Here is a 26588-nt window from a genome sequence, read left to right on the forward strand (position 1 = left end):
AGAGGGTAACAGGCTAGTATGTGAAAGAGTCTGGGCTTGAACCCAGACCTTCCTGGTTCTGAAATAAGCTTTTTATCTATTATCCCATGCTTCCATGAGGAAAAATAATTATTTTAAATAACAGAAAAATGTAAAAGTAAATTCTCCTTCTTAGGAATTATAATGAAGGAATCTATAATCTAGTTCCATTCCAATTTATCATATGGTTCAGAAAAGATATTTTTGGGAGTCCACTTTCAAAAACATTTTATATTAAAAATAATTTTGCAAAAGTATTTTCTTGTTACAACCTTATTACAATTCTGTGCTCTGAATAAGGCTTCCATATCTGAGCTTGAGTGAAGGTGACCTCTCTGAAGTACTCTCAGCTGACCTTTTAAGGAAGAATCACTCTTCAATATCCCTCATTTAAATCTCATAACCATCTAAACAAAATATTCAAAACACCTCACTAATACCTTCCCCAAAATGCTTACCATTAAATAAAAGATTCCAGATCTTGGAGGAAATCAGAAATAAAATAAATATATTTTCTGATATTTGTATTCAATAATACATGCTGATAAACTTATTGAATCAATAAGTCAATTTAAAAGACATTTACTGAATTCAATTCAATAAGCATTTATTAATGCCTGGTCTCTATAGGGAATTATAGATTCTCTGAGCGATACAAGATATCTTTTCTATCTTGAACAAGTTTATAGTCCAGGAGGGAAGATAAAATACACATACATATTAATATTTAATATGAAGCATGACAGAACCAGTGCTTACCAGGGTTCTTTTCTCTTCCCTTCTCTCTCTCTCTCTCTCTCTCTCTCTCTTTAGGAAAAGCTAACAAAACTACAACTTGATTGACTTGGGAAAGGATGAGATGAAGCTGTATCTTTCTAGACTAAGCTTCCTGGTAGTCTCTGGCCATGTTGAAATGGCTTTGGGGATTACCTAGAGGCATCATGGGTCTCCTATATAGTGGCTATCTGAAGACTACATACTGCCTTGGCTGATCTTGTAAAGATGATGGAGGCATCACATCTTTAAAAGTTCAGTGACACTGCATCCTTGTTGTATAAATTTCCCATGTTTGGGCTAAGTAACCTCTTTTTATTATCTGTTCAATCACTTACATGTATCTCATTCCATCCCAACTTCAAATCTGAACTCAAAAAGTTGACACTTTGCATGAGATACAAGAATGAGTAAGACTGCTTGCCCTCAGTTCAAGGTTATGTAGTATCAGAGCCAAAGAATTCAATAGCTAGGTCCAGTCAAGTTTCTGCTGAGCTGAAGAACCTTTCCATTTTTCACTAGGTTGGTTCTCCAGTGACTGATTCAGTCTGTCTTCAAGAACACACGCGAACCTTTCCGGCTTGGGAGACCTTGTCAGAGATTTTGCCTGCAGTCTTGAGAGACTAGGGTCAATTCTATACCGTGTCAGAGAGGAGGAATAAAACCTATTAGCAGTAAAAAGTGGGATTAAGATAAATACAAAGGGGGGCGGCTAGGTGGCATAGTGGATAAAGCACCAGCTTTGGAGTCAGGAGTACCTGGGTTCAAATCCAGTCTCAGACACTTAATTATTACCTAGCTGGGGCAAGCCACTTAACCCCGTTTGCCTTGCAACCCCCCCCCCCCCCAAAATAAATAAATAAATACAAGGATTTGTATTAGGATTCAGAGGAAGGTTACAACTGCTCCTGTGGCAATAGGGAGGAATCAGGGAAGAATTTCTATTGGAGGGGGGCAGCTAGGTGGCACCGACCCTGGAGTCAGGAGGACCTGAGTTCAAAACTGATCTAAGACACTTAATTACATAGCTGTGTAATCTTGGGCAAGTCACTTAACCCTACTGCATTGCAAAAATAACAAAAAAAAAGTCATCCTCAAGGATGACTGCCATTCAATGTGGCATAGAGTAGCATCCAAGTATCAGGAATGGCATGAATAAAGGTACAGGGACTTGAAAGCACAGGATTTATTTAGGGAATGATACTTAATCTAATGTAAATGGATTGGAAGTTTATTTAATAAAAGATAAAGGTGAAAAGATAGGTTGATGCCACATTGCAGAATGCTATCTATGCCAGATTGAATAGTTAACATTTTATTCACACTTGATCTTAGCCAAAAGGCTGAGAAGCGATAGTGTACATTTTATTCAATGGGCAAAGGTGGACTCTGAAGATTTTTAAACAAGGAAATTGATTCTTTAGGAAGATTAATCTAGCAGTTTTATTAAAGGCTGGATAAGAGTGGGAAGAGAATAGAAGCAAGCAACAGGAGGCCAGTTTTGACAGCTACCTATGCCCAGATGTGGGATAGCCCCTTTTTTTAAATCCCCAAACCCCACCTTTATTTTGTTTGTCCCTGAAAATAAAGACAAAGTATTTTAACTTTTAGGATACCACTACAGGGTAAGCCTTCCAGGAAGTAAGGCAGTATCTATTTATATGTCATCTTCCCTCCTACTTCAATGGTGAAGGATGTTAAAGCAGAGGGATTGCTTGGGGGTAGAGGGTGGGAGTTCACTTGCTCCAGTTTTCTGGGAAGCACAGAGTTGATTTGGCTCTAGTCAATCAGAGCTGGGGAGCCAGAAATTAGTACAACAAGGGTGAGCAAACTCAACTGCCAGTTGGCTGAACTGTCTGTGAACAGAGTGCCATTGGGCTTAGCGGCAGCTGGGAAAATAGGGCAGGTCGGGTCACTGATCAGGGAGGGAAAAAAAGTGGAGGGAGGGGTGGCTTAAGGGATCCTAAGGTGCAGCAGCTGGAAGGGGGTGGTCAAGCCAGGCCAAATTAGATCTTACCAAGGCTGTCTCTGGTTGGAGTGAATAACCTGTGACACAGTGCACTGAGCTGGGATGATCCTCCTCTGTATTTGCCCAGTCCTGTCTGCTCTGCCTGTCTTCCATAGCTCTTCTCTGTGCTGTCACATTAGAAAAACACATTCCAGAACTTGAATCTGGCTTATATAAAAGGTTTGGAGGGCTGCTCTAATGTGACTGCAATACTGCCTCAAGATCACAACTGCAGGCAAGGGGGGGTGTGGAGTCACTTAAGAGGTCTCCAGACCCTTTCAGTAACACAACAAAATTTCCAAGGAAAAAGGGTTGGGAACAAGGGGAAAAAATTCCATGCCTTTTATGCAGGGTTACCTTGGAAGTGTACTTGATCCCAACAGATAACAGGTATTGGAAAATTACCATTTCCAACTTAAATGCCAGTAAGACGGTTGCAAATTCTATGACTAGCTTCAATACCGGAAAATTACCTCTGCTCTCTTCTCTTCATGTAAAAATCCCATTTTCATAACCATGGTCTGTGTCTGATTCATTAAGCTGTTGTATTTCCCCCTTGTCCTGTCTCCCCACTATTCTGGTTTAGCATGTCAAAAAAAAAAGGAACCCAGAGAGATCTATTTCTGCTTCACAATTTCATTGAGCTTATGAAGTCTGTCATGCTGGTTACATATGTCTAAGAAATGGGGAAGATCAGCCAAAGGGCATAGGTTATTATCGTTTCACATTTGTGAAGCAATGAAAGTTTGTGTATGTATACATACATATGCACAAATATGTATATGTTCCACTTTCAAATATGAGACTAAAATTCTGCCATGAAAGACTTCTTTCAGTCAGTCAATCAGATGGTGATAATAATAATACAACTAATAATAGCATTTATAAAGTTCTTTCATTTGAAAAACATTTTACTTTTGTCATCTAATTTGATCTTAACAATCCTGTAATATATGTGCTCTTCTCATTTTACAGAAGAAACGAGGCTGAGAGAGTAAGGTGACTTTCCTAGGGTCACACAGCTAGTAAGCATCTGAGGCAAGACTCCAATTCAGAACTTCCTGACTCCAAGTCTAGTGCTCTATATATTGTGGCACACAGCAAAATGGTATACAAAAAAGAGGTAAAAGGTCAAGGGAAACCTAGAGGTGAATGCTGATGTTTATTTTCTTGGAAACAAGAAATGAGTATGGGTTAGAAAAAGAAATGAGGTTCTACCCTAGAAGTGTGTGAGCAGAAGCTAAAAGGGCTTCTCATCTACTGAGTGAGAAATTAGATATAGGTCTTCTAAAGTTCCTACTAATCCTAATATTCAAAGATTCTGTCATTTATTCATTATATACTAACTACAACCTCCAAAAGGTACTAGAGAAAGCATTCCTGAGGAGGGTTAAGACATAGTATACAAATGTAACATGTGGCAGAAGGTGGTCTAAAAATCTAGTTTACATAAAAATTTTGGAGGGCTGCTCTAATGTGTGAGCACAATACTGCCTGAAAATCAGAACTGCAGGTAAGGGAGGGTGTGGAGCCACTTTAGAGGGCTCCAACTCTTTTAGTAAAACTACAAAATTTACAAAGAAAAAGGACGAGAGAGAGAGAGAGAGAGAGAGAGAGAGAGAGAGAGAGAGAGAGAGAGAGAAATTATCAAAAGAAGGGGTACAAACCAGTATTGTAAAGGATGCAAAGAGGAAGAAAGCACTCAAGACTGGGAGGGATTGAGGAAGACTTCATAGATAAAATGGCATTTAAATGTAGCCTTAAAGCAAGGGTAGCGTTTCATAGGTGGACACAGGAAGGAGAGGGAGAAGAATGAAATATAAATAATTCACGCAACAAAGCAGTAGACCCAGATGGCCTCTGAAGGTACTTTTCCTACTCAGAAAATTCTATGATTCTCTGAAGGTGATAGATTTCAGGTAGAGAGAATGACATGATTAAAAACAGAGAAACAAACAGGAATTAATAAACTTTCTATAGAACTGGGTAGTCTGGACTGGACTTGAGGGTTTAAGCAAAGAAGTAAGAATTAAGGCTGGACAATTAAGGCTTGAGGTCATTGAGGAAAAGGAGTCTGGAATCTGTCTGATAGGTAAGAGGGAGCTAATAAAGGTTTAATATTATTCCAGTAACAGTGAGGATGATAGACTGAGGAAGAATAGAGCAACAATAATTTAGGAAAGTATTTCTTTACTTCATGTGGGTGGTAAAGAGAACCTGAATCAGGATAGTGGCATTGTGAGAACTAAGAGGTGTTGATCAGATGAAATCAATAGTTTTTTTTAAGTTTTAATTTATTTGCCTACATATTTCCTCCTGCTGACATAATTTCTTCCACACAACCTCCAAAGAGCCATCCTCTAAAACAAAGATTTTTTTAAAGAGGAAGGAAAACCCCCAACAAAACTAGTCAACAAAAAATAATAACTAGCATTTTTATAATACTTTATAAATATTATTTTATTTTATCCTCACAATTACCTCAGGAGATAGGTATTATTATTATTTTATAGATGAGGAAACCGAGGCAGCTAGAGATTGTGACTTACCCAGAGTCATACAGCTAGTAAGTGCAACCAGATTTTGAATTGGATATTCTGGTCTAGTGCTCTACTCACTGAGCAACCTAGAGTACCTCTAAAGAACAAACAAATAATCAAAGAAACCAAAAAACTAAACATGATAGTCTTGATAAATTTTTAAAATGACAGAGTATAAGATATTAGGAAGAAGAAAGTGTTCAATAATTAGTCCAAAATTTTAGGTTTAGCTGACAATGATGATGGCAAAATAATTAAAAGAAGAGCTGAGAGAAATTTGTTTCAGGGCATAGAAAAGATAATGAGCTTAGTTTTGGACATACTGAGTCTAAAGTGATAAAGGTATAACCATCTTGAGATGTCTGGAAATAAATAGATGTGTTAGGAATTAAGGAAGATGTACATTGAATTAGGAAAAAAGACTTGGAATATGAATTCCTTAGACTGTCTCATCTTGAAGACCAATCTGATCAGAAACTGGTTGCCCTTATTTTGTCAACCTCTTTACAGTCAGAAGAGAAGGGAAAGTAGCTGGAATATGCCAAAATGACTGCTTTCTATAAATGTCAAAAACTCATTCCTTCGTGAACTTTTTACTGTGGGGGAATGGACCTTTTTTTTTAAGGGAAGGGAATATAACCCCAACAAAAGCCAGGCAGAGTTCTCTAGGATTTCATCCCCCCACCCCCATCCCTTTAAGCCTCAGAAGCGAGTCAGAATGAGAAGAGCTAGTGGGAATGCCAAAGAGGAAGCTTAAACACTACAAGTATGAGATGAACACAGTTTTAGTAAATGTAACAGAGGGTAGGTCTGGAAAGTTTGACAGTAAAATAGATGAAAAAGAAAAGGAACTTCAAGAGAACTAGAGTTTAAGAGGTTAAGAAAATAAAAGGAAGTATAACTCCATTTTGAGAAACAGAATGACAAAGAAAACAGATTAGTAGATCTTAGAATAACGATTAAAGGTAAAATGTATCTTTGCTAAGAACAGAGCCAAATGACCTAGAAAAGTGATGTGATGGGAAGTCATTTCACAAGTTAATCAGAGATATGAGGTTAGGAAATGGGCAATGGTAAAACTAAGCAGTGGATTTAAAAGTCAGATTAAGAAAATTGGGTAGTGCTTAGATGGCGCAGTGGATAGAGCACTGGCCCTGGAGTCAGGAATCCCTGAGTTCAAATCCGACCTCAGACACTTAATAATTACCTAGCTGTGTGGCCTTGGGCAAAGCCACTTAACCCTGTTTGCCTTGCAAAAACAAAAACAAAAAAAAAAAAAGGTAAAGTAGTTGAGTTTTCAAATAGACACAAGTCAAGTACAGGTAAAAGGAGAGAGAGACTAAAGAATGAACTAAGGTTTCCTTAAAGCAAACAAACATATATATATATAGTTCATTGAAACCTGGTCTCAGAGTCAGGAAGACCATGTCAGACTGTTGAGTGGCCCATCTTAGTGATTGTGAGACCCTTAGCAAGTCATTTAACCTTTCAATGTCACCAGGAAACTCTTTAGGATTAGAAGTTGCAAGAAAGATACTCTGGTACATATAGTGCCCTTGCATTGAAGAAATCATGGGTCCTGCCAAAATGAATAAAAAAATCAAACATCTTAACAATCCTTTTGGCATCAAATGCAGTTTTCAGATACTCCCTTTGAGATTCCCAGCAAGTACCTAACTTCTCATTATCTAGATTGAGATTCCATTTCAATTGACCTATGTTCAAATTCTTATTCTATCACTTAGTACATCTATATGACCTTGGAAAAGCCACTTAATCTTGGTAGGTTGCAATCATGTCATCTGTAAAATGAGAGGTATCATTTCTAACTCCTATAAATCTGGGGTTCTATGATCTACTGTAGGATCATAGAGAATACCAATCAACTGGAATAGAAAGAAAAATAAAGTCTCACATTCAGGAAGAGAGAATGCAACAGTTCAGGGAGATCAAAAATAAGTGAATTTGGCTGTATAGATAGCTAGCTATGAAGGCAGGCCCATCTCACTGAAGAACTTCCTTCCAAAGTGATTTAGGACTTGTTTGGCCATAAATGTTGCTTCCTTCAAAGCAAATTCAAATATAATCTACTGCTTCTAATCACCACTGTCTACCATTTATAGAAGTGATTTTCTTACATTTGTCTCATTTCCTTTGCTTTTAATAATGTTACCCATGTGTGTTTTCTTTTTTTTTTAGCTTTTTGTTTCTTCGGTCAATTCTTTTTTTTTTTTTAGGTTTTTGCAAGACAAATGGGTTTAAGTGGCTTGCCTAAGGCCACACAGCTAGATAATTATTTAATTATTAAGTGTCTGAGGTCGGATTTGAACTCAGGGACTCCTGACTCCAGGGCCTGTGCTCTTTCCACTGTGCCACCTAGCTGCCCCACTGTGGTCAATTCTTAAGACTAATCTCTATTGATGTTTATCATTTTATGTAGTCTCCATGTTAATAATACACTACTTTTCTCAAATGTCACAGGGGCAAGGATGTGATTCCCTTTCACAAAATAATTTTAAATAAAGTGCTTGTATTTTAAAAAATAAATGATTATTAATTATTTGTGAAATAAGATCATTGGTACTTATAAGTAGGAAAAATGGGGGGGGACTGATTACGTTGTTGTCAGGTATAGAATCAAGGCCTCTAAGGTCAAGGAATGATGATAGATTTCAACATATTTCTTTTTTTGTTTGGTTTCTACCATTGTCATTGGGTTATTTTTCTATTAGTATTTGTACAACTCTAGGTGTGTTTGTTGCTCCATATCACTCTTTCTTTGGTCTATGAGAGGCTCTACAGATTAAATTCTGCTTAAATCATTCTGTATTTGACATCTTGCCAAGTAAGCTCTTGTAAATGTTGATGAAATGCAAATTTAGGAATTGCCCCTTTTAGATTTTTTGAAAAAGCATATGCTTTAAAATGAAAAAGGGCACAAATCACTGTTTATTCTGAAAGGTTTATTTTTAAAAAAAGCATGTGAGCATCTTTCAAAACAACTGGTAAAATGTTTTCACTGTGGTCTCACTTTGTTCTGTATACAGTATGACATTCCTTTTCCTTCTTTCCTGCTACACAAGTATATCTAAACAGAACATTTAATTGATCTAAATTACATTATATTTGATATTAGTGGGCCTCTTTTTTCCCCCAAGTCAAAGATAAACAGGAAATAGGTAATTCAAATGATTTAAACAGCGGTTGACTGCATGTTAGAAATGCCTCTTATCTCCATTTCAGGTTTTAATTGTGTACATAGAAATGGTTTTTCAATATTTATGGAAAACTACTTCAAATTTTAAAATACATTTTAAAATTCTTAAAGTGGTTAAAAATGCTCACAATGTACTCTAAACATTAAAAAAAAAGGATGACAGTTTTGGAGAAGACTTTTTGTATCCTAAACAGAGTGATGCTTTCAGGTCTTATTGCCTATTAAACTATATCAGATATAGCAAAAGAGGAATATGACGTGCAAAGATATATTGAACTCTGCCTAAATAGAATTCAGGGCATTTTTTTGCATATAATAGAAAACATAATAACTATTTAATTATATTCCTTTCTCATTTTGCTATTAGTTTTTTTTTTATCTTCACTAGTGGTACTATTTGGCATAATTTATAATCTCCTTATGCTAGAAAAGAGTACTCAGAAATGAGAGACCATGCCATTTTATGTCTGCTGCTTAAAATATATTATATATTCTACTATCCCAGTACATACTTTTGATATATTGAGGAAGGACATACTAGTTTTTGTGAGGGTTAATAATCATGCCATTATTCCTCCAAATATCTCAAACTAAGAGAAAGTATTTAAAGAAGAAAAATAAGTACTCATTCCTGGTGTAGTAGAAAGAATAACAAACTAAGAATAAAGGCTGAGGGGTCTAAATCAATAGATTGTAAAGCTTCTTGAAGGCAGGGGCTGTCTTTTGCATATTTTCTGTAGTTCCAATTTGTATTCACATTTGTATGTGCCTAGCAGTAGTAGGTCCTTAATAAATATTTATTGTTTTTATTGCTTGAATATGTCATAAACTGTCCCAATGTGCTCCTGGGAAAAGTATTTGATTTATTCTGAGCCTCAGTTTCCTCAGTTACAATGTGAGTTGGACAGGATGAACCAAAAGGTTTCCTACAGTCCTGAAATTCTATAATCTATGATTCATTCAACAAGTTCACTGAACATTCAGCAATTAAGCAAAAACATCATATACTGACAGAAAGTGGCTGACAACATATACCTTATTGTCCAAAGTAATCACCCATCTCTTTGCCATGTGATAGAAGATATGTTTCATTATTGATTCTATGGAATGTTCAGTTTTTAAACTTTTAGTCACTGTCTGCTGATCATCAGGACCAGGAATGTCTTATAAATGGGGTTCTTTCTTCACCTGTTCCTACTTACAAAACTGATTGACTTAATCTACTTTCCTACATCTTCCAAAAGCCCCTCTACCCCAAAAAATTTTTTCAGAAAAGTAACAGGAGAGATTTACATGTTTCTTATTGCTGAAATCTGACTACTTTTTGTATATTTCAGTTCATAAGAAATGAACTTTTAATTTTGGGGCTTTTTTTTTTGCAAGGCAATGGGGTTAAGTGGACACACAGCTAGGTAATTATTTAGTGTCTGAGGCTGGATTTGAACTCAGGTACTCCTGACTCTAGGGCTAGTACTCTATCCACTGCGCCACCTAGCTGCCCCGAGACATGAACTTTTGATTTATTACTAAGAAAACAAAATTTTCATCAACTTCCAAAGGACCCCCCTCCAAAAAAAAATTCAAAAATATAACAGGAGAGACTTCAGTGTTTCTTATTGCTGAAATTTGGACTACCTTTTGTATATTTCACAATTTAATAGGACATGATCTTTTGATTTACTATGTCTGATTTTGAACAAGGAGGATAGCTCAGTATTCAACAGATCTGATATCTGACTTAGGCAGATAAGTTCTTCTTTATCTTGAGAAAGCAACATTTTTAGTTACCACACAGAGAAAATTATTATGACTAATCTTCAAGTTGACTATGCTCAGGTATGACTGTAGTGAAACATAAAATTAATATTAACATTTCATGGGAAATTATTTTGTTCAGTGAGACAACACCAAGAAGTCCCCCCAGCAAAACAGCTCACCCTGCAATAGGCTCCAACATATGCTGACACATTTTATTAAAAAACCCATGAGCAGCAAAAGTTTTCCTGAGGCTCAGTTTGAAGCAGTGGAAAAATGTTTTAGAGTAAAAGTGGAAGATAAAAAAAAAGACTTGAGAAATTTCAAATCCATTTTGAACACCAAAGGAACTTACTTTAAGCTTCTTATAAAGCTGAAGGTAAAAAAATAACAATGAACATGCCAGAGAAGCAATAATGGAACTTATCTTCTCCCTCTTGGTAGAGAAATGGGGAGACTATAAGGTCAGTAAGATATCCACCATCAGCCATGGTCTCTGTATGTGCTTCATAAAACTATTTCCTGGGAGAATGGCCCATTACTAAACACACACACACACACACACACACACACACACACACACACACACACTTTATTGAGGTACCTTTGTCTTTATATACTGAAATACTTTCCCACCTGGAGGTTGAATTTTCCCTTGTGACAAAGAAAAGAAAGTAAGTGAAACCAGCAAAAGTGGAGAAAGCAGTTGACACATAGTTTCCTATCTCTCTGCCATGAGGAAGAAGATAAGTTTCATTATTGCTTCTCTGGGATATCCCTATTTTTTTTTCTTTCAGTTATTCAGAGTTTCCACCTTTTAAGGTATGTTTTCATTTATTTTGTTGTCTTTGTCTATATTTGTTCTCTTGATTCAGGTTATATTAATTTATATTCATTAATACAAATTTTCCTATGTTACTACATATTTTTCATATTCATCGATTTGTACTGCAGGATCCCAGATGTTCTTGCCCTCACTTACCCCTCTACCCAGTCTGGATTTCACCTCCCCCTTGGCTGCCATATTGCCCCTGTAATTCCTCTCCTTGCCCCTATTTTCCAGAATCCTCATATATGTTGTTTAATGGGAAATATTAGAATCCAATCTTGAGTATAGGTCTATCTTGTTTAAATGTATTTGTATCCCCAGCATTTTGCCCAGTGTACCTAACATAGAATAATTGATTTATAAATGTTCTATTTATGCCTCATGTTCCTTATCTGTAAAATATGGAGGGTGTACTCTGTGATATCCAAGACCTGCAAATGTCTCTACCAACTCAATTCTAGAGTTGATAATAAATATTTCTACCTCTCAAACAATTGTGTGGCCATGAAGATATGATCTTTGGTGTATGATTGTTTATAACTGTTTTCTAATCTTTTCATCAAGACTATCTTCTTTATTTTATGATTTCTTAATTTTCAGAAAAGCAAAAATGTACATATGAGGCAATTAAAGTTCATCTTTATGTTTCATTGAAAAGAATGTGGTTAAGTATTTTCCTTCTTTTAGCTTTTATTTTATTTTATGTAATTAATTGGACCTTAGATTTCTCTCTCTCTCTACCTCTCTTCCTCCCTCCCTCTCCTGGAATATGTGTCCTCTCTCAAAGTCAAAAGTCTTTGGATCTGTTCTCTCTGGAATATTCAATAACTCTGCCCCTCTCATAGGTATGAAGCATTGAATAATCATTCCCCACCAAAGAGAAGAATCTTATGCAAATGAGACTGAGTATTGGTTTACATATGTATGTATGTATGTATGTATACATACATGTATGTATGTATTCTTTCACAGTTACCTGCCCTTGCTTCTCTCTTCTATTTTAAAAATATTTTAAAGTTGATTGATGAATTTCTCAGCCATCCATATAAGTTAATTTTGACCAGGGATTCTTAAGCTCTTTTCTGTCAACAAGCTGGACCCCTTCTTCAAACAATGTTTATGAATGCATTAAACACATAGAATTACAAGGGAAATAAATTATATTGAAAGAGCTACCAAATTTAAGGAAATGAACAAGCTCAAAGACTTTAGGTTAAGAACCCCTTTCTCAGGTAAATCAATCAATCTCTCTCTCTTTTCCTTTTGGGACAAATTAATCAACAAGTATTTATGCTCTAGTGACATGGACTGCAATCCTTTTATGCCTTGTCAAGACATGAATTTCTGTGGCTAAAAAATTCATATTTTTATGATTAACTAGTTAGTGAAGTAGTCCTCCTGAATCAGGTGGTTGAGTCCCTAGACAAGAACCCATTGTGGAGCTATATTTGGAGACTTCAGTCTGTTAGGGACTGCTTCAATGACATAGTCTTTGATGGCCCCAAGTCACCTTTTCACTACCAGCAGGCATCAGAGTATTTCAGTGGTGTGAATGTTCTACATACACATTTGTGAAACACAATTGAAGGATCTAACAGTAGAACAGTTTTATTTTATATTTTTTGTGAGGCTTGGGGAAGATGCTCAAGACATGTGAACTCATCTACATAGGGAGTTCTTGGCACACACCTTCTGCCAACATTGATATGCACCTGTTCTGCAACTTGACGAGCCTCAGAAAGTTACCTAGGGCACTGTGAAGTTGAGGGACTTCCACTAGCTCACCGAGTCAACATATGTCAGAGGTTGCATTTGAATGCAGGGCACCTTGAACTCCAAGACCTGCTCTCTATCCTGTTGTCCCTTTGTCCCTTTTTCACATTATGCAATTTAATTAGTGAAACAAAGCATTCTTAACTTTTTTTTCATTTCATAGACTCCTTTGGCAGTCTGGTGAAGTCTGTGGAACTCTATTCAGTATAATGTTTCTAAATTTATTTTAAGAATACATAGGAATTACAAAGAAAATCTATTTTAAGAAAATATATACACACATACACAGAAGTTCAAGGATTCCTGGTTAAGACCTTCTGGATTCTTAAATAGAGGACTGGATCTTTTCCACATAGAATGGGGTTCTAGACAGGATTAAGGATCATTTAGATTCTCATTAGATCTGATTTCCAAAAGGCTAAGGATTCCAAATTCTCAGAGCTCACAGTTGAAGAAGAAATTGAGAATCAGAAAGGTTAAATGATTTATCTAAAGTTACATCACCAGCAACTGGCAGAGCTAGAACTAGAAGGCAGACATTCTGACTATAGAACTCTTCTGCATATTTTGTGCTGCCTCAATTTTTTTTCTGAATACCCTGACTTATTTTCTTTAAAGAAAAGCACTTTGTGTTTTCCACTGCTCCCAGAAAAAGCTGACCTCAAATAAGCATAGTTAACTATCATTTAGTTCAAAAACATCTGAGGTCTTTCTCCTTATTGTTCCCTCATGAGAGGTATGATGTCAATGATTGTTCTTCTTCCCTCACATTACTGTTAATCTCAGTTCTTGAGTTTTCCCCTGTTCAATCTTTTGCCACTAAGACCTTCTTGCCAGCACATGCATTAATATGTGTTCCAAGTTGCTTAACTGGAGCATTCAGGGCTCAGCATTGGAAGTGATTCACCTTGTTTTAGGGCTCAAGTCTCACACATGTATTTAACAAGTAAAACAGGTACCAGGGAAGAAGGACTGGAGAGATAGCCTTGGAAACTGAGCTTGGTTTTGATTACTCACAAAACAAATATAACAGAAGCAATAATGAAGCTAGTTTCATCATGCTATCTTGCCGGGGTGACTCAGCCTTTGCTCTCCACCTCCACTGAATATGTGGTTTGCCTACTCAGGTGGAGTAGACTTCACAAAGGAAGCTTATTTTCCAGTTTAGTAAATGTACACGCATCCTTTAGAACTTTTATCTAATCCACTCCTATACCAGATAATCACAATGAAACCTGTCTCAAGGCAGCAGGATGATCTACGAAGTCAAGAAGCAGGCATTTCCTTTTCCTTTGGGAAGTAACAACTTTGAAAACAAAGGCCCTTAAAAAAAGTTTGTTCATTGTATGATGGATCAAACATATTCCAAATTGACATAAAGACAATGTTGCTCTATGACTTCAAATGTGGGTTCTTTTTCTTCCAGAATTCAAACAACTTCAGAAATCCAGGACTGCAAAAATGCCAAAATAAAATAAAGCATTAACCGCCTGCAGCATTTCCAACTGGGCTGTGATTCAGGAGTGCCAATTACCTAACCTCAGACTGGATCATCTGGTTTGGGGTGCCTTTGGTTGTCCCCTGAGTTGGCTCCAGCTTCTGTTTCATGTGCCAGAGATCCTTGATTGCACCACACCAATCTCCAGCCCTTGCACCCAGCCGACACATGGCACATGTCTGTTGAACTGAATGGAATGCTTAAGCATTTGTTAAAGGCTGAAGGATGCTATGAAGAAAAGCCTTAATATGTCTCCCTCTAATTTAATAGTTAAGGAAAGACCTTTTATCATAGTAAAGCTATGCTAAAACATTATCTATAGGCAAGTATTTATCAGTTGTTCATTATGTTCAATATACTGAGCTAGGCAACAAATATTATATCTAAGGGATGATCCTGGACAACAAAGTCAACTCAAAATATACATTTATTTTAAGTTTTCAGTACTTATTTATTTGTACCAATACTAGCTCAAATCCAGCCTAAAACTTTATTTTGCTCACCAAATTTGTCAACCTGATTATAGTTATACAAAGTGGGGTCAATAGCTACAAGATATATATGAAATAGATGGTGGTGGTGGTGAAAAATAGCCTAACACACAAAGAAAAGGGCTTGAGATCCTTAGCATGTGTCGTGACTCACAATAATAGTTAGCATTTAAATAGCCCTTAAAGATTTACAAAGTACTTTACATAATTATCTCAATTTTATCCTTATAAAAATCTTATAGGTAAGAGATGGAGACTATTGTGTGAAATAGGGTTAGAGACTCATCTTTGAGTTCACTGAAATAAGCAACTCCCAGGTAAAGACATTCCCTTCACCAATGAAGACTGGAAGCTTTTCTGTAAAGGAGAGTCTTAGAGAATTTCTAGAGTATTCAGAAGTTAAATGATTTATCAGTATATGTTATAGGTAGCACTTGAACTCAGGTATTTTTGACTCTGAGGCCAGTTCTATGCTGTCTCTCTCTGGTTAGATTCTTGAAACAACCCAAGGCCATATTCTTTCAAAACAAAGTTTAAGGGAGAACTTGAAAAGTAAAAGTATAACTTGAAAGATGTTGTTTGATTTCATGTTTTCTTTCATTTAAAAAAAACCCCACTTTATTCTGGACTAAAAAGCATTTCCATAGAAATTTCCATGGGGGGGAACTATAGTATCTATATTTTAAAAAAGAAAATTTAAAGAATTATAGGTACAAATATGGCAGTATTATAATAGTGGGAGACTTTAATCTTACTGCTCAGAACAAAATAAATCTAATTAAAAAAAGAAAAGAAAGAAATCAAGGAAGTGGATAGAATTTTACATAAGCTAGAAATAAGCTAGATCTATAAGTTAGATAGAAACACATTTAAAAATGAGAAACACACATAGTTAAAATAGAGTGTTGAAGGAGAATTGATTATGCTTTAGCTTATGCAAAAAAAAAATCGCAGAGTTAAAGCTAAGATAGATTCAATTAAAAATAGAGTAAGTACATTTTGATAAAAAGATACCATAGATAATAAAGCAGTATTTACATTTGATTTCATTTTAAGCAAGAAAATACTTATTGGGTATATCACTGGCCTCTTGGCTTAATATACACAGCAAAAGTAAAATGGTTGGCAGTGCTTGCACCATGGGAAAAAGCCTTTCTTTTTCCATCCAAGGATATAAGAGAAAAGAGGAAGATGTATACAACTTCCTTCTTTAATCTCTTGGCTGCCATCATGAGGGTATTTTAAAATGAATTTTGCAGTTTTAATTATTTGCTCATTAATTTTTTTGCATCATTTGTACTTCCAAAAAGGATGTGAGTAGGTTTATAGTGGTAAAAAAGGACAATGAAAAATAAAGTCTAGGGCGGCTAGGTGGCGCAGTGGATAAAGCACCAGGAGTACCTGGGTTCAAATCCGGTCTCAGACACTTAATAATTACCTAGCTGTGTGGCCTTGGGCAAGCCACTTAACCCCATTTGCCTTGCAAAAACCTAAAAAAAAAAAGTCTAGGAGAAAAACCTAAGTAAAAAGGGGTTTTTGGGGGGAATTCTTGCATCTGGGAAGAGTTATTTACTATAGTTAAACATCAATTAAAGTTCTGAGCTTTCTAGCTATTTGGGCAAAAAAGGAAACATTGGTTTAAACAGGTCTCATTGTTTAATAAAAGGAAGCAACATAAGTTGCTCTGGAGAGATAAACATCTTCCTGGCACTACAATGTAGGAGGAATCGGTCACCTTAATCTTCATATAAAGCAAATGAGGCAACATAATTGGGCTATGTCTTCAACTACTGTTTTATAAAAGATGCAGAAACCATTTATACGTAGACTTTTTTTTTATGTTGAGCTCCTATAAAAGTTAAGGACCTTGCATTTAGTGTTAGTGTACTAAAGACATTTTTGTAGGAAATTATTATAATATACTCCAGATATGGAGTTTTTCGATGGAAATAAATAAAAGAGAGGAAGTTATGACAGAATTTCTTAATCTGCATTTCCACAGAATTCTGGAATTCCAAAATATACGACTGGGGCTTCCATGAGAAAATTGTGCTGCTATGATATTTCTGCTCTTCTCTAATTATTAACTAGGTACAGATTAAAAAATGTTTCTTATATGCAACATTTTTAAATGTGCAAAAAAATCTTATTTTCTAATATTTCTCTCCAAAATTTCCCTAGCTCCACTTTACTAAAAAAAAAAAAAAGTACTTGCTTGTAGTTAAGTATAAGTAAGTTGGAGGTATAAATAGTATGTATAAGTAAGTACTGGTCTCAAATGTCTCCAGTCCTAGCCAAGGGTAGTAGCAAAGGTATCTCTTGAAACCTCTGAATGAAAGGTAACATCCATGTGATTATTGAATTATACATATAGAGTCGAAAGAGAACTATGAGATCATTGCATTCAATACCGTCATTTGATGATGGTTAAAGAAGTTAATTTGAGTACAGAATATTTTGATTTGAAAGGACACTGGGAGGTTTCATGGAACCAGTGACACCTGAGCCTTGAAAGAGGACTTAGAAAGACAGAAATAGTGATATCCACCCATAAAAGACAATGTACAGGAATGCAGGGAAATTAAATTAGCAAATGGGGGAACAGCTGAGTAGTCCAGTATGGTTGGACTCTTGGAATACAAAACATGTGAAGAAAAATCATGTGAAATAAGGCAATTTAAAACCAGATAATAAAATAGCTTTAAATACCCAGCTAAGGAATTTATATTTTATCCTATAAACAATAGGGAGACACTGAAAAAATGTGTAAACTATTCTGTCTTAAAACTAGAAACTACAACTACAAAAAAAAATCTTTTATCAAAAATGACCCATCTCAATGCACCAGATCCAATTATAAATGTGTTGTCTTCCAGCTGAGCTTGATTTATCATTTAATTAAATCTAAGTCATTTATTAATTTATTTTTTCCAACTCATAAACCATAAGGTTCCAAGGCCTAGCTACAAATTTGCTCCAAAGAACTGAGTTGAGAAATAGGACCTTGTAGTTCCTTCACATCAAAAGAAATACTAGGTTATAGAGCCAGAATGCCAAGGTTCTTTGGGCAACTCACCGAGCATTGTGCAGGTCTGCATTTCCCAATGGGGCAGTCAACTGGGCAGAGCTGTTTCCTTGTTGATATCTGGAGACATCTCTTACAGGAAGATAATATACTCTTTGCACTACCACCTGCACCTGTACTCCTTTCCACCTGGCTGTCCCCTGGCTTTCGACCACATCCAGGAGGGAGTCATTTATGGAGAGCTGCGCTGGAATGTTTGGTTTAGTTTCTTGGAGGCCATGGGGTTCACCTGACCTGATAGTAGTAACATTGGTACACATTGCCTGGAAAATACATTCAAGAGAAATAACCAGGGTTTAACTCAACTTATAACTGGCATTCTAATTATCAACAATCAATCAACAAGCATTTTTTAAGCTCTTAATGTAGGCCAAGTCCTATGTTAAGAAAAAGTTAAAAAAAAAAAGTAAAAACTGTTCCCATAGTTAAAAAGGTTATATTTATCATTGTTATATCCAGTCAAGTTTCAATGTGTTTGCACTATTTTTTTTAAGAACAAAGTGATTTAAAAGCTATTTATCAAACTGAGAGTTAAAGACCTTGTGTTCAACCAAGGAAACCATAATACTAAAACATCATGAAATAGTTTTGGGTTCCACTATTTCACCTATTAATGCCAGGAATGGAGGGAATTGAGACAAAAGTGAGTAGTATAAGCTATTATTATTACCCTAGATATTCTTAATTTTTATTCTTCCTGAAATTATGCTTTCTGTGATTTAATTCATTCAGCTTTGGAACCACAGTCCTGGGGCTATTTTGCCCTGATTTCAGAATCAGCCAGAAGAAATAAGGTAGATCTATTCATAACTGAATACAAATAAAATCAATAAACTAAAAACCAATTAATTAATAAAATATTGATGCATCCAGGTCCAGACAAAATGCCATATTTCACATCCCATTTGGACCATTTCCCTTGTCATTAAACTATTTCAACTCTCTCCCTCACTACAACTATTTCTCTGAGAACGATCAAATCAATATTACCACTGCTTCTGGATGACGACGATGTTTGTCTTTCATTCTCGAAGAACATGACATCAGGGAAGTGATTTGAGTGTGTATGTGGGGCTATGCTAAGTCACTAGCCTCACTTTCTGCTCCAGTCATCTGGGTCCAGTGGCCAGATATGGATCAGGATGACTAGAGATGGCCCTGGATGGGAGGCAGTCAGGGTTAAGGGACTCACCCAAGGTCACATAGCTAGTAATTGTCAAGTGCCTGAGGCCAGTCCTCCTGTCTCTAAGACCAGTGCTCTATCCATTGTACCACCTAGCCACCCTTTCTGGAAAGGATACATCAACTAACTCCCCTCTGTTCCTCTATATCATTCTGCCTTTCTTGCCTCTGTATTATCATTTTGTAAATGTATCTCCTATGTTTGATGCACAGTTAAAAATAAATGCTTTTAATTGAATCAAATAATATCTTTCATTTTTAATATTCAAAGCTTTCATCTACCTTAAACTATTGAAAAATTCCAGCTATTATGTAAATTAATAATTATTAATATACTCTTGTCCATCATAATCATCTCTCTTTGATAACTTCCAATGATAGCTAAGTTTACTGCTCAAATGTTCTACTTGGTTTTCTGCAAAATAGCTGAACAAAAATCCTGAATGTATTTCTTCATAAATCTTTCTCAATTCTTCTTAATTACATTTCCAACCAAAAACCAAAGGACAGTGAATTATGAAATTAAAGCCACTCAAAGGAAAATAGTAGTTTTCAGAAAATATTTGAAACCAAACTACTGGTTCATTTTAGGATCTCAAACAGATCTGAGAAATGGAATAGGCAATTTGTCATTAAGTTAAAAAATTAGCATAACTTATACATAATTGAATAAATGAGTAAAATATAATTTAATCAGTACAATAATATGGAGATAAAAATAATGGGAATGGGATATATCTGAATACTAAGTTCTTAGATGGTTCAAACATCCATCCATTAAGTGAAAAAAAAAAAACCCAATAAAACTCCCTAATATGTTTTGCTATTTATTTAGAGACAAAAGATATCAATGACTTATAAAATATTCTCACTAATACTAATTCAAAGATTTATTTTCCTAATCCAAAAAGAATTTACCTGATTTCCTTCTGATTCTTGAAAAAAATCATTTATTTGGCTTTTAAATCTAAATATCTGAGCCAAGGAAATGATTTTTCTTCTTGTGGGCAATATCCCCAGACAATGCATTTTATCAGGTTTTTCTGAATCTTCTTTGACAACAACTTTCTGGCAAAAGTATGTGTTCAGAATAATAGGAACACTTTTATCATGAAGAAGAAGTTTATGCCTGGATAAAAAGAAAAGATAAGAAAGAATTACTTATGTGTTTGACAGAATTATTTATGTATTTGTACTATGCATATACATATATATATATATATATATGTATATTGCTAAATCTGACATAGGAAGAATGATCACTTAATGGCAACTTAAAAATCAACCTAAAATCAACAATGTTGACAGTTCTCATAATAATTATTTCATTAGGTACCTCTTAAGTTGATAGTTTAAGACTAAATGCATTATTAAAAATTACATTAAAGTGCCTAACTTAGGGGAACTAATTGCCCACTACATTTACCAAGGGTACATTCAAATTCAACAGGTATCTCATACAATATCTTGTTGACTCACATCTCCACCCTGAGTTTCTCATGGGATCAGAATTGGGATTGTTTGATCCCTACCCATTATTTTCCCCAGAAGCATACAAATTTAACTTCTGTCAAAGTTTCTAAGGAAAAGTTGAAGAATCTTCAATTTCCAAACAAATGCACAAGCTAACATCACCACAAAGATAGGGTCAGCTTTCTACACCTCCACAAGTTCAACAAAATACAAAGGTCTTGCATCCAAACCTATAAGATTTAAGAACTGACTTTCTTTTATCCTCTTTTAAGTCTCACCTGCACACAAACTTTAGCATGACTCTTGTGTTGAGGTCCACTCCCTCCCACTTCTGGCAAGAAGAAAATTTGAGGTTGCTAGAGAGTTAGCAAAGCCTTTTTTCTACTGGTCCAGGAAAACCTCTATTGGGGTTAGAGACTTTAGTCAAAACACTACTTTATTGCACCATCGTTGCTGCTAGGTTCATTTCCTACAGCTCCTAGTTTGGCCCAAGACCTCCATACTGTCCTGCCTCTGCCTTCATCTGCTATTATTTCCATAGCCATCTGGCTTCTTAAGTAGGTCTGGAAGATGCCCAGGTTTTCTCTTGAGGGAACATGCTCCAAGTCTCTGTGTCTAAACCATCTCCCCATTCCATCTCTCACCTCTGTTTCTTTTTTAAAGGTCAACTTCAAGTATACAACTCTAGTAATAACTTACTTCAATAGCAATGAGGTATTACTAACTGGTTGATAAACATCTCAAATTTTTTTTATCAAGGTTTACTGCAGGTTATTTTGACATGGCAAAGAAAAACCATCACAATCCATCCATGGAAACCTTGATAATGAAGAATTAACATGAATAAAGAACTAAACGTGTCAAGGGAAGCTTACACTTCATTAAGAAGACACAAAAGGGGTTCAGGAGGGTCCTACTAGAAGAGGGTTTTTTTTTTAGATTTTTGCAAGGCAAATGGGGTTAAGTGGCTTGCCCAAGGCCACACAGCTAAGTGTCTGAGACCAGATTTGAACCCAGGTACTCCTGACTCCAGGGTGGGTGCTTTATCCACTGCACCACCTAGCCGCCCCAAAAGAAGAGTTTTTAACCTGGGTGAACTTATTTTTTGGTTTTAAAAAATATTTTGGTAATTATAATACAATATAATTGTTTCCTCCATATGTTGCCTCTTGTATACGTTTAAAACTATTATTAGAGGGAATTCATAAAGCAATCTGTGATTTAAAATTTTGTTTAAGAACCCATTCTATAATTCCCAAAGAGAGAGCTTCACCACTTATCCCATCTGTCCCTCTTCTTCATAACCTTTTTGATGCTTGGGGTAAGAAACTGCTACCATAAACCTATGAGATTGTTTAACATTTATAGACTTCCTAAAGTCTAATTTAGAGGGGTTCTCCTCTATCTCTAGTCCCACTAATTGGCTGTTGTATCTCTTATAAAGTCAGTAGAAATAATTCTGTGCTCTTTGTCTTAGACTTAGTCATATTTGAAGGTGCAAACACCCATTTTCAACAGCTCTGAATATCTAATTCCTCTCTTAAGTATTAGCTCCCACTGAAAATGATTACATCCCACTGCCCGTTGCTATGAGAATAAACTTTCACTTTTATAAAATATTCTTTTCCCTAGCACATAAATTTATACTGCCAAATAAGATAGTGGGCATATTGCCTGGCAGTGTTAAGTCATATATTCTGGATTCATTATTTTTGGGGAGAAGGTGGAGGTGGGTAACAGGTCACAGAGACACCGAAGGCTCCTTTATGTTACTTCTTTATTCCACAAAACTCACAAGTTGTGAGTCTTACACAAATGTCACATGTTCAAGTGAATTGAGCTTAGTTTGATTCTTGAGGGTAAAGACTTTATCTAATGAAATCTATGTAAATATTGTAAGTCTAGTACATAATGTACTAGTACATAGTATAGTTCTATGGTCCAGGGCAAATGATCTCTTTGATAAATATTAGTAATAGGGATTTTAGTGAACAGGGATTACAGAAGGACATGAGAATAATTTCAAAGGACAGTCAGATCCTTAAACTGCTAGACAGACAGAGCAATAGATTCTGGATCAGAGGACTTGGGCTTAAATTCAAACTCTGACATTTACTATAATCAGTCAACAAACAAATCTTTTAAGTTTAGTGAATATTATTAGGCACTGTTTTCTCCTAGTTCTCTTTCTACCTTTCAAATAACTCTTTCTCACTTTTTCATCTATTCATTTAAGGAAAACCTTTTCAGATCCTAAGTAGGTAATAATTTCCTCAGGCCTCAGGAAGTATTTTATTAATATCACTAAGTACTTATCAAATATTATTTTGTATTATAGTGATACCTAAACAAGTCCTACTATCTTGCTAGCCTAGGAAAGTCATGAAGAAACAGGACCAAGATCTCATCTAAATTCAGTCCCTTAGTGAATAATATGTCAACATTGTAAGAATCTGTGAGTAATTTCATTGTGCTCCACTGAGCAGGCATTTCCTACACTGATGCAAGAGGAAACCTTTTCATCAGTATCTTAGTACCATTTCATGAACAACTGTGGCCAAAAGAATTTATCCCTTGATGGTCAGTTCTCTGATAATGAGTATCCCTGAATTTAGCAGATCCCTTAGCAAAAAGCATGAGTGTAATGCTTGGTTTATACTTGAAACCTTTCTAGCTTGGCAGGAGGAGGCATCACTGTTGACCTTTAGCTGTCCACTTCAAAAGGGTTTAATAGCATTCTGCAAATTGAACTTATTAACCTATATGTTACTTATACAGATCTATACCAGTATTTCCTTTTTTGTTCTTCACATACTTTTATTTATTCATTCATTCATTCATTTTTTTATTTTTTCAGTTTTTGCAAGGCAATGGGGTTAAGTGGCTTGCCCAAGGCCACACAGCTAGGTAATTATTAAGTGTCTGAGGCCGGATTTGAACCCAGGTACTCCTGACTCCAGGGCCAGTGCTCTATCCACTGCACCACCTAGCTGCCCCTTCACATACTTTTCAATAGAAGAATTCACTTATCTTTTTTTTAAATTTTCATTCATCTGTATATGCATATTTCCAAGTTACAAAATTGCCCTCCATCCTTCCTTCCCACCCCCCTCGCCCCAGTAGGGGACAGTCAGGTTAGTATTTTACATACATATTTTGTTAAACATATTTGCAAATTAGTAATTTTTGGCATGAGGAATTAGGATTAAGGGAAAGAGATACATAAGAGATACTTTTTTTATAAAGTGTTCATCAAATTCAGTAGGGGTGTTTTTTTTCCTCTGTGTTTTGTTTTGTTTTTCTTGTTCTGGTTGGGAATAATATAGTCCATAACCGGTCTTATAGAGTTATCCAAGCTCTCTGGCATGTCAAGAGGAGTTGCTTCCATCAAGGTTGTTCATCTCATAATGTTGTTGATAGGTACACTTTTCTCTTGATTCTACTCCCTTCACTCAGCATCAGATCCCATAAGCCATTCCATGCTTCTCTAGAGTCCGACTGCTTATAGTTTCTTATAGAACAATAATACTCCATAGTATTAATGTACCATAACTTATTTAGCTATTCCCCAAATGATGGGCATCCCCTCAATTTCCAATTCTTTGCCACCATAAAGAAGAGCAGCTATGAATATTTTGGAACATGTAGAACTTTTCCCATTTTTTACAATTTCTTCTGTTTATAGTACTAGAATTGAAATTGCTGGGTCAAAGGGTATGAACAGTATTATCTTTTTTGGGCTTAGTTCCACACTGCTCTCCAGAAAGGTTGTATCTGTTCACAACTCTACCAGCAAATCATCAATGTCCACAACTTCCACAACTTACCCAAAAGTGATCAGCTTCCTTTTTTTCCTCATCTGGGCTAATCTAATAGGTGTGAGATGATATTTCATTGTTGTTTCAATTTGCATTTCTCTAATCAAGAGTAATTTGGAGCATTTTTTCTGTTTTTAGGGTTTTTTTTTTTTTTGCAAGGCAATAGGGTTAAGTGAATTGCTGAAGGTCACACAGCTAGGTAATTATTAATTGCCTAAGGCCATATTTGAACTAAGGTCCTCCTGACTCATTGGAGAATGACTTGTGATTTTATAAATTTGATGCAATTCTCTATAAATTTTAGAAATGAGACCCTTATCAGAACTCCTGGTTGTGAAGACTGTTTCCCAACCTTCAGCTTTTCTTCTCATTTTGACAGCATTGAATTTATTAGTGCAAAACCTTTTTTAATTTAATACAGTCAAAATCATTCATTTTGCAGCTTATGGTGTGCTCTAATTCTTGTTTGGTCATAAATTTATCCTTTTCCATAAATCAGACAGATCTATCTATGGATTGGCTCTTTATGTCTAAATCCTGTACCGATTTTGACTTTATTTTGGTATAGGGTGTGAGATCTATGCCTAGTTTTAGCAATACTATTTTCCAGTTTTCCCAACTATTTTTGTCAAATAGTGAGTTCTTATCCCAGGAGCTGATGTCTTTGGGCTTGTCAAGTAGCAGATTGCTGTAGTCATTTACTGCAGTTTCTTTTGAACCTATCCTAATCCACTGATCCATTACTCTATTTCTTAACCAGTACCTGGCAGTTTTGATGACTGCTACTTTACAGTATAATTTGAGATCCAGTAGAACTAGGTCACCTTCTTTTACATTTTTTTTTTTGGTTCCCTTGCTATTCTTGCCCTTTTGTTGCTCCACATGAATTTTGTTACTTTTTATTTTCTAGCTTGGTAAAGTAGTTATTTAGTAGTTTGATTGGTATGGCACTGAATAAGTAAATATAATTTGGGTAGAATTGTCATTTTTATTATATTAGCTTGACCTAACCATGAACATTTAACATTTTTCTAATTATTTAGGTCTAACTTTATTTGGGTGAGAGAGCTTTATAATTGTGTTTATAGTTTCTGGGTTTATCTTGGGAGGTAGATTCCCAATTATTTAATGTTGTCTATAGTGATTTTAAATGGGATTTCTCTTTCTATATCTTATTCTTTGGCTTTGTTGTTCATATATATATATATATACATACATATATATATATATATATATATATATATATATATATAAATTCTGATGATTTATGTGGGTTAATTTTATATCCTGCTACTATGCTGAATTTGTTAATTGTTTCAAGGAGTTTTTTAGATGATTTTCTCAGGTTCTCTAGGCATACCATCATATCATCTGCAAAGAGTGCAAGTTTTGCTTCCTCAATGTCAATTCTGATTCATTCAGTTTCTTTTTCTTCTCTTATTGCTACTACCAGAATTTCCAATATTATATTGAATAGTAATGGTGATAATGGGTATCCTTGTTTCACTCCTGAACTTAGTGGAAATGTTCTGAGTTTATTCCCATGAAATATAATATTTGTTGATAGTTTTAGATTGAAACTATTTTTTTTAGGTTTTTTTGCAGCAAGGCAAATGGGGTTAAGTAGCTTGATTTGAACCCAGGTACTCCTGATTCCAAGGCCGGTGCTTTATCCATTACGCCACCTAGCCACCCCTTAACTATTTATTATTTTAAGGAAAACTCCATTTATTCCTAAACTTTCTAGTATATATTTTTTAAAGGTTTTTTCAAGGCAAATGGGGTTAAGTGGCTTGCCCAAGGCCACACAGCTAGGTAATTATCAAGTGTTTGAGACTGGATTTGAACCCAGGTACTACTGACTCCAGGGCTGGTGCTTTGTCCACTGTGCCACCTAGCTGCCCCAACTTTGTAGTATTTTTAATAGGAATGATGTTGGATTTTATCAAAGGCTTTTTTTAGCATCTATTGAGATAATCATATAGTTACTGTTGGTTTTACTATTGATATGTTCAATTATGTTGAGTATTTTTCTAATGTTGAAACCTCCCTGCCTGCCTGATAGAAATTCATTGTGTATTATGCTGGTAATAAATTGCTGTAGTCTCATTGCTAAAATGTTATTTA

General features: G+C 35.5%; 1 protein-coding gene across 3 annotated transcripts in view; it reads right to left on the reverse strand.

Moving 5' to 3' along the window:
• SPIDR (scaffold protein involved in DNA repair) overlaps positions 1-26588 on the reverse strand; it is a 546668-nt gene that overhangs the window by 203381 nt on the left and 316699 nt on the right. For all 3 annotated transcript variants that reach the window (XM_074206957.1, XM_074206956.1, XM_074206958.1), the window contains 2 exons: positions 20089-20299; positions 17980-18251 (listed from right to left, as the gene is read on the reverse strand). In XM_074206957.1, the coding sequence (XP_074063058.1) occupies positions 17980-18251; positions 20089-20299 (483 nt within the window). The remainder of the gene's footprint in view (positions 1-17979; positions 18252-20088; positions 20300-26588) is intronic.

Source organism: Macrotis lagotis, chromosome X (genome assembly GCF_037893015.1).
Source record: "Macrotis lagotis isolate mMagLag1 chromosome X, bilby.v1.9.chrom.fasta, whole genome shotgun sequence".
Classification (NCBI taxonomy): Eukaryota; Metazoa; Chordata; class Mammalia; order Peramelemorphia; family Peramelidae; genus Macrotis; species Macrotis lagotis.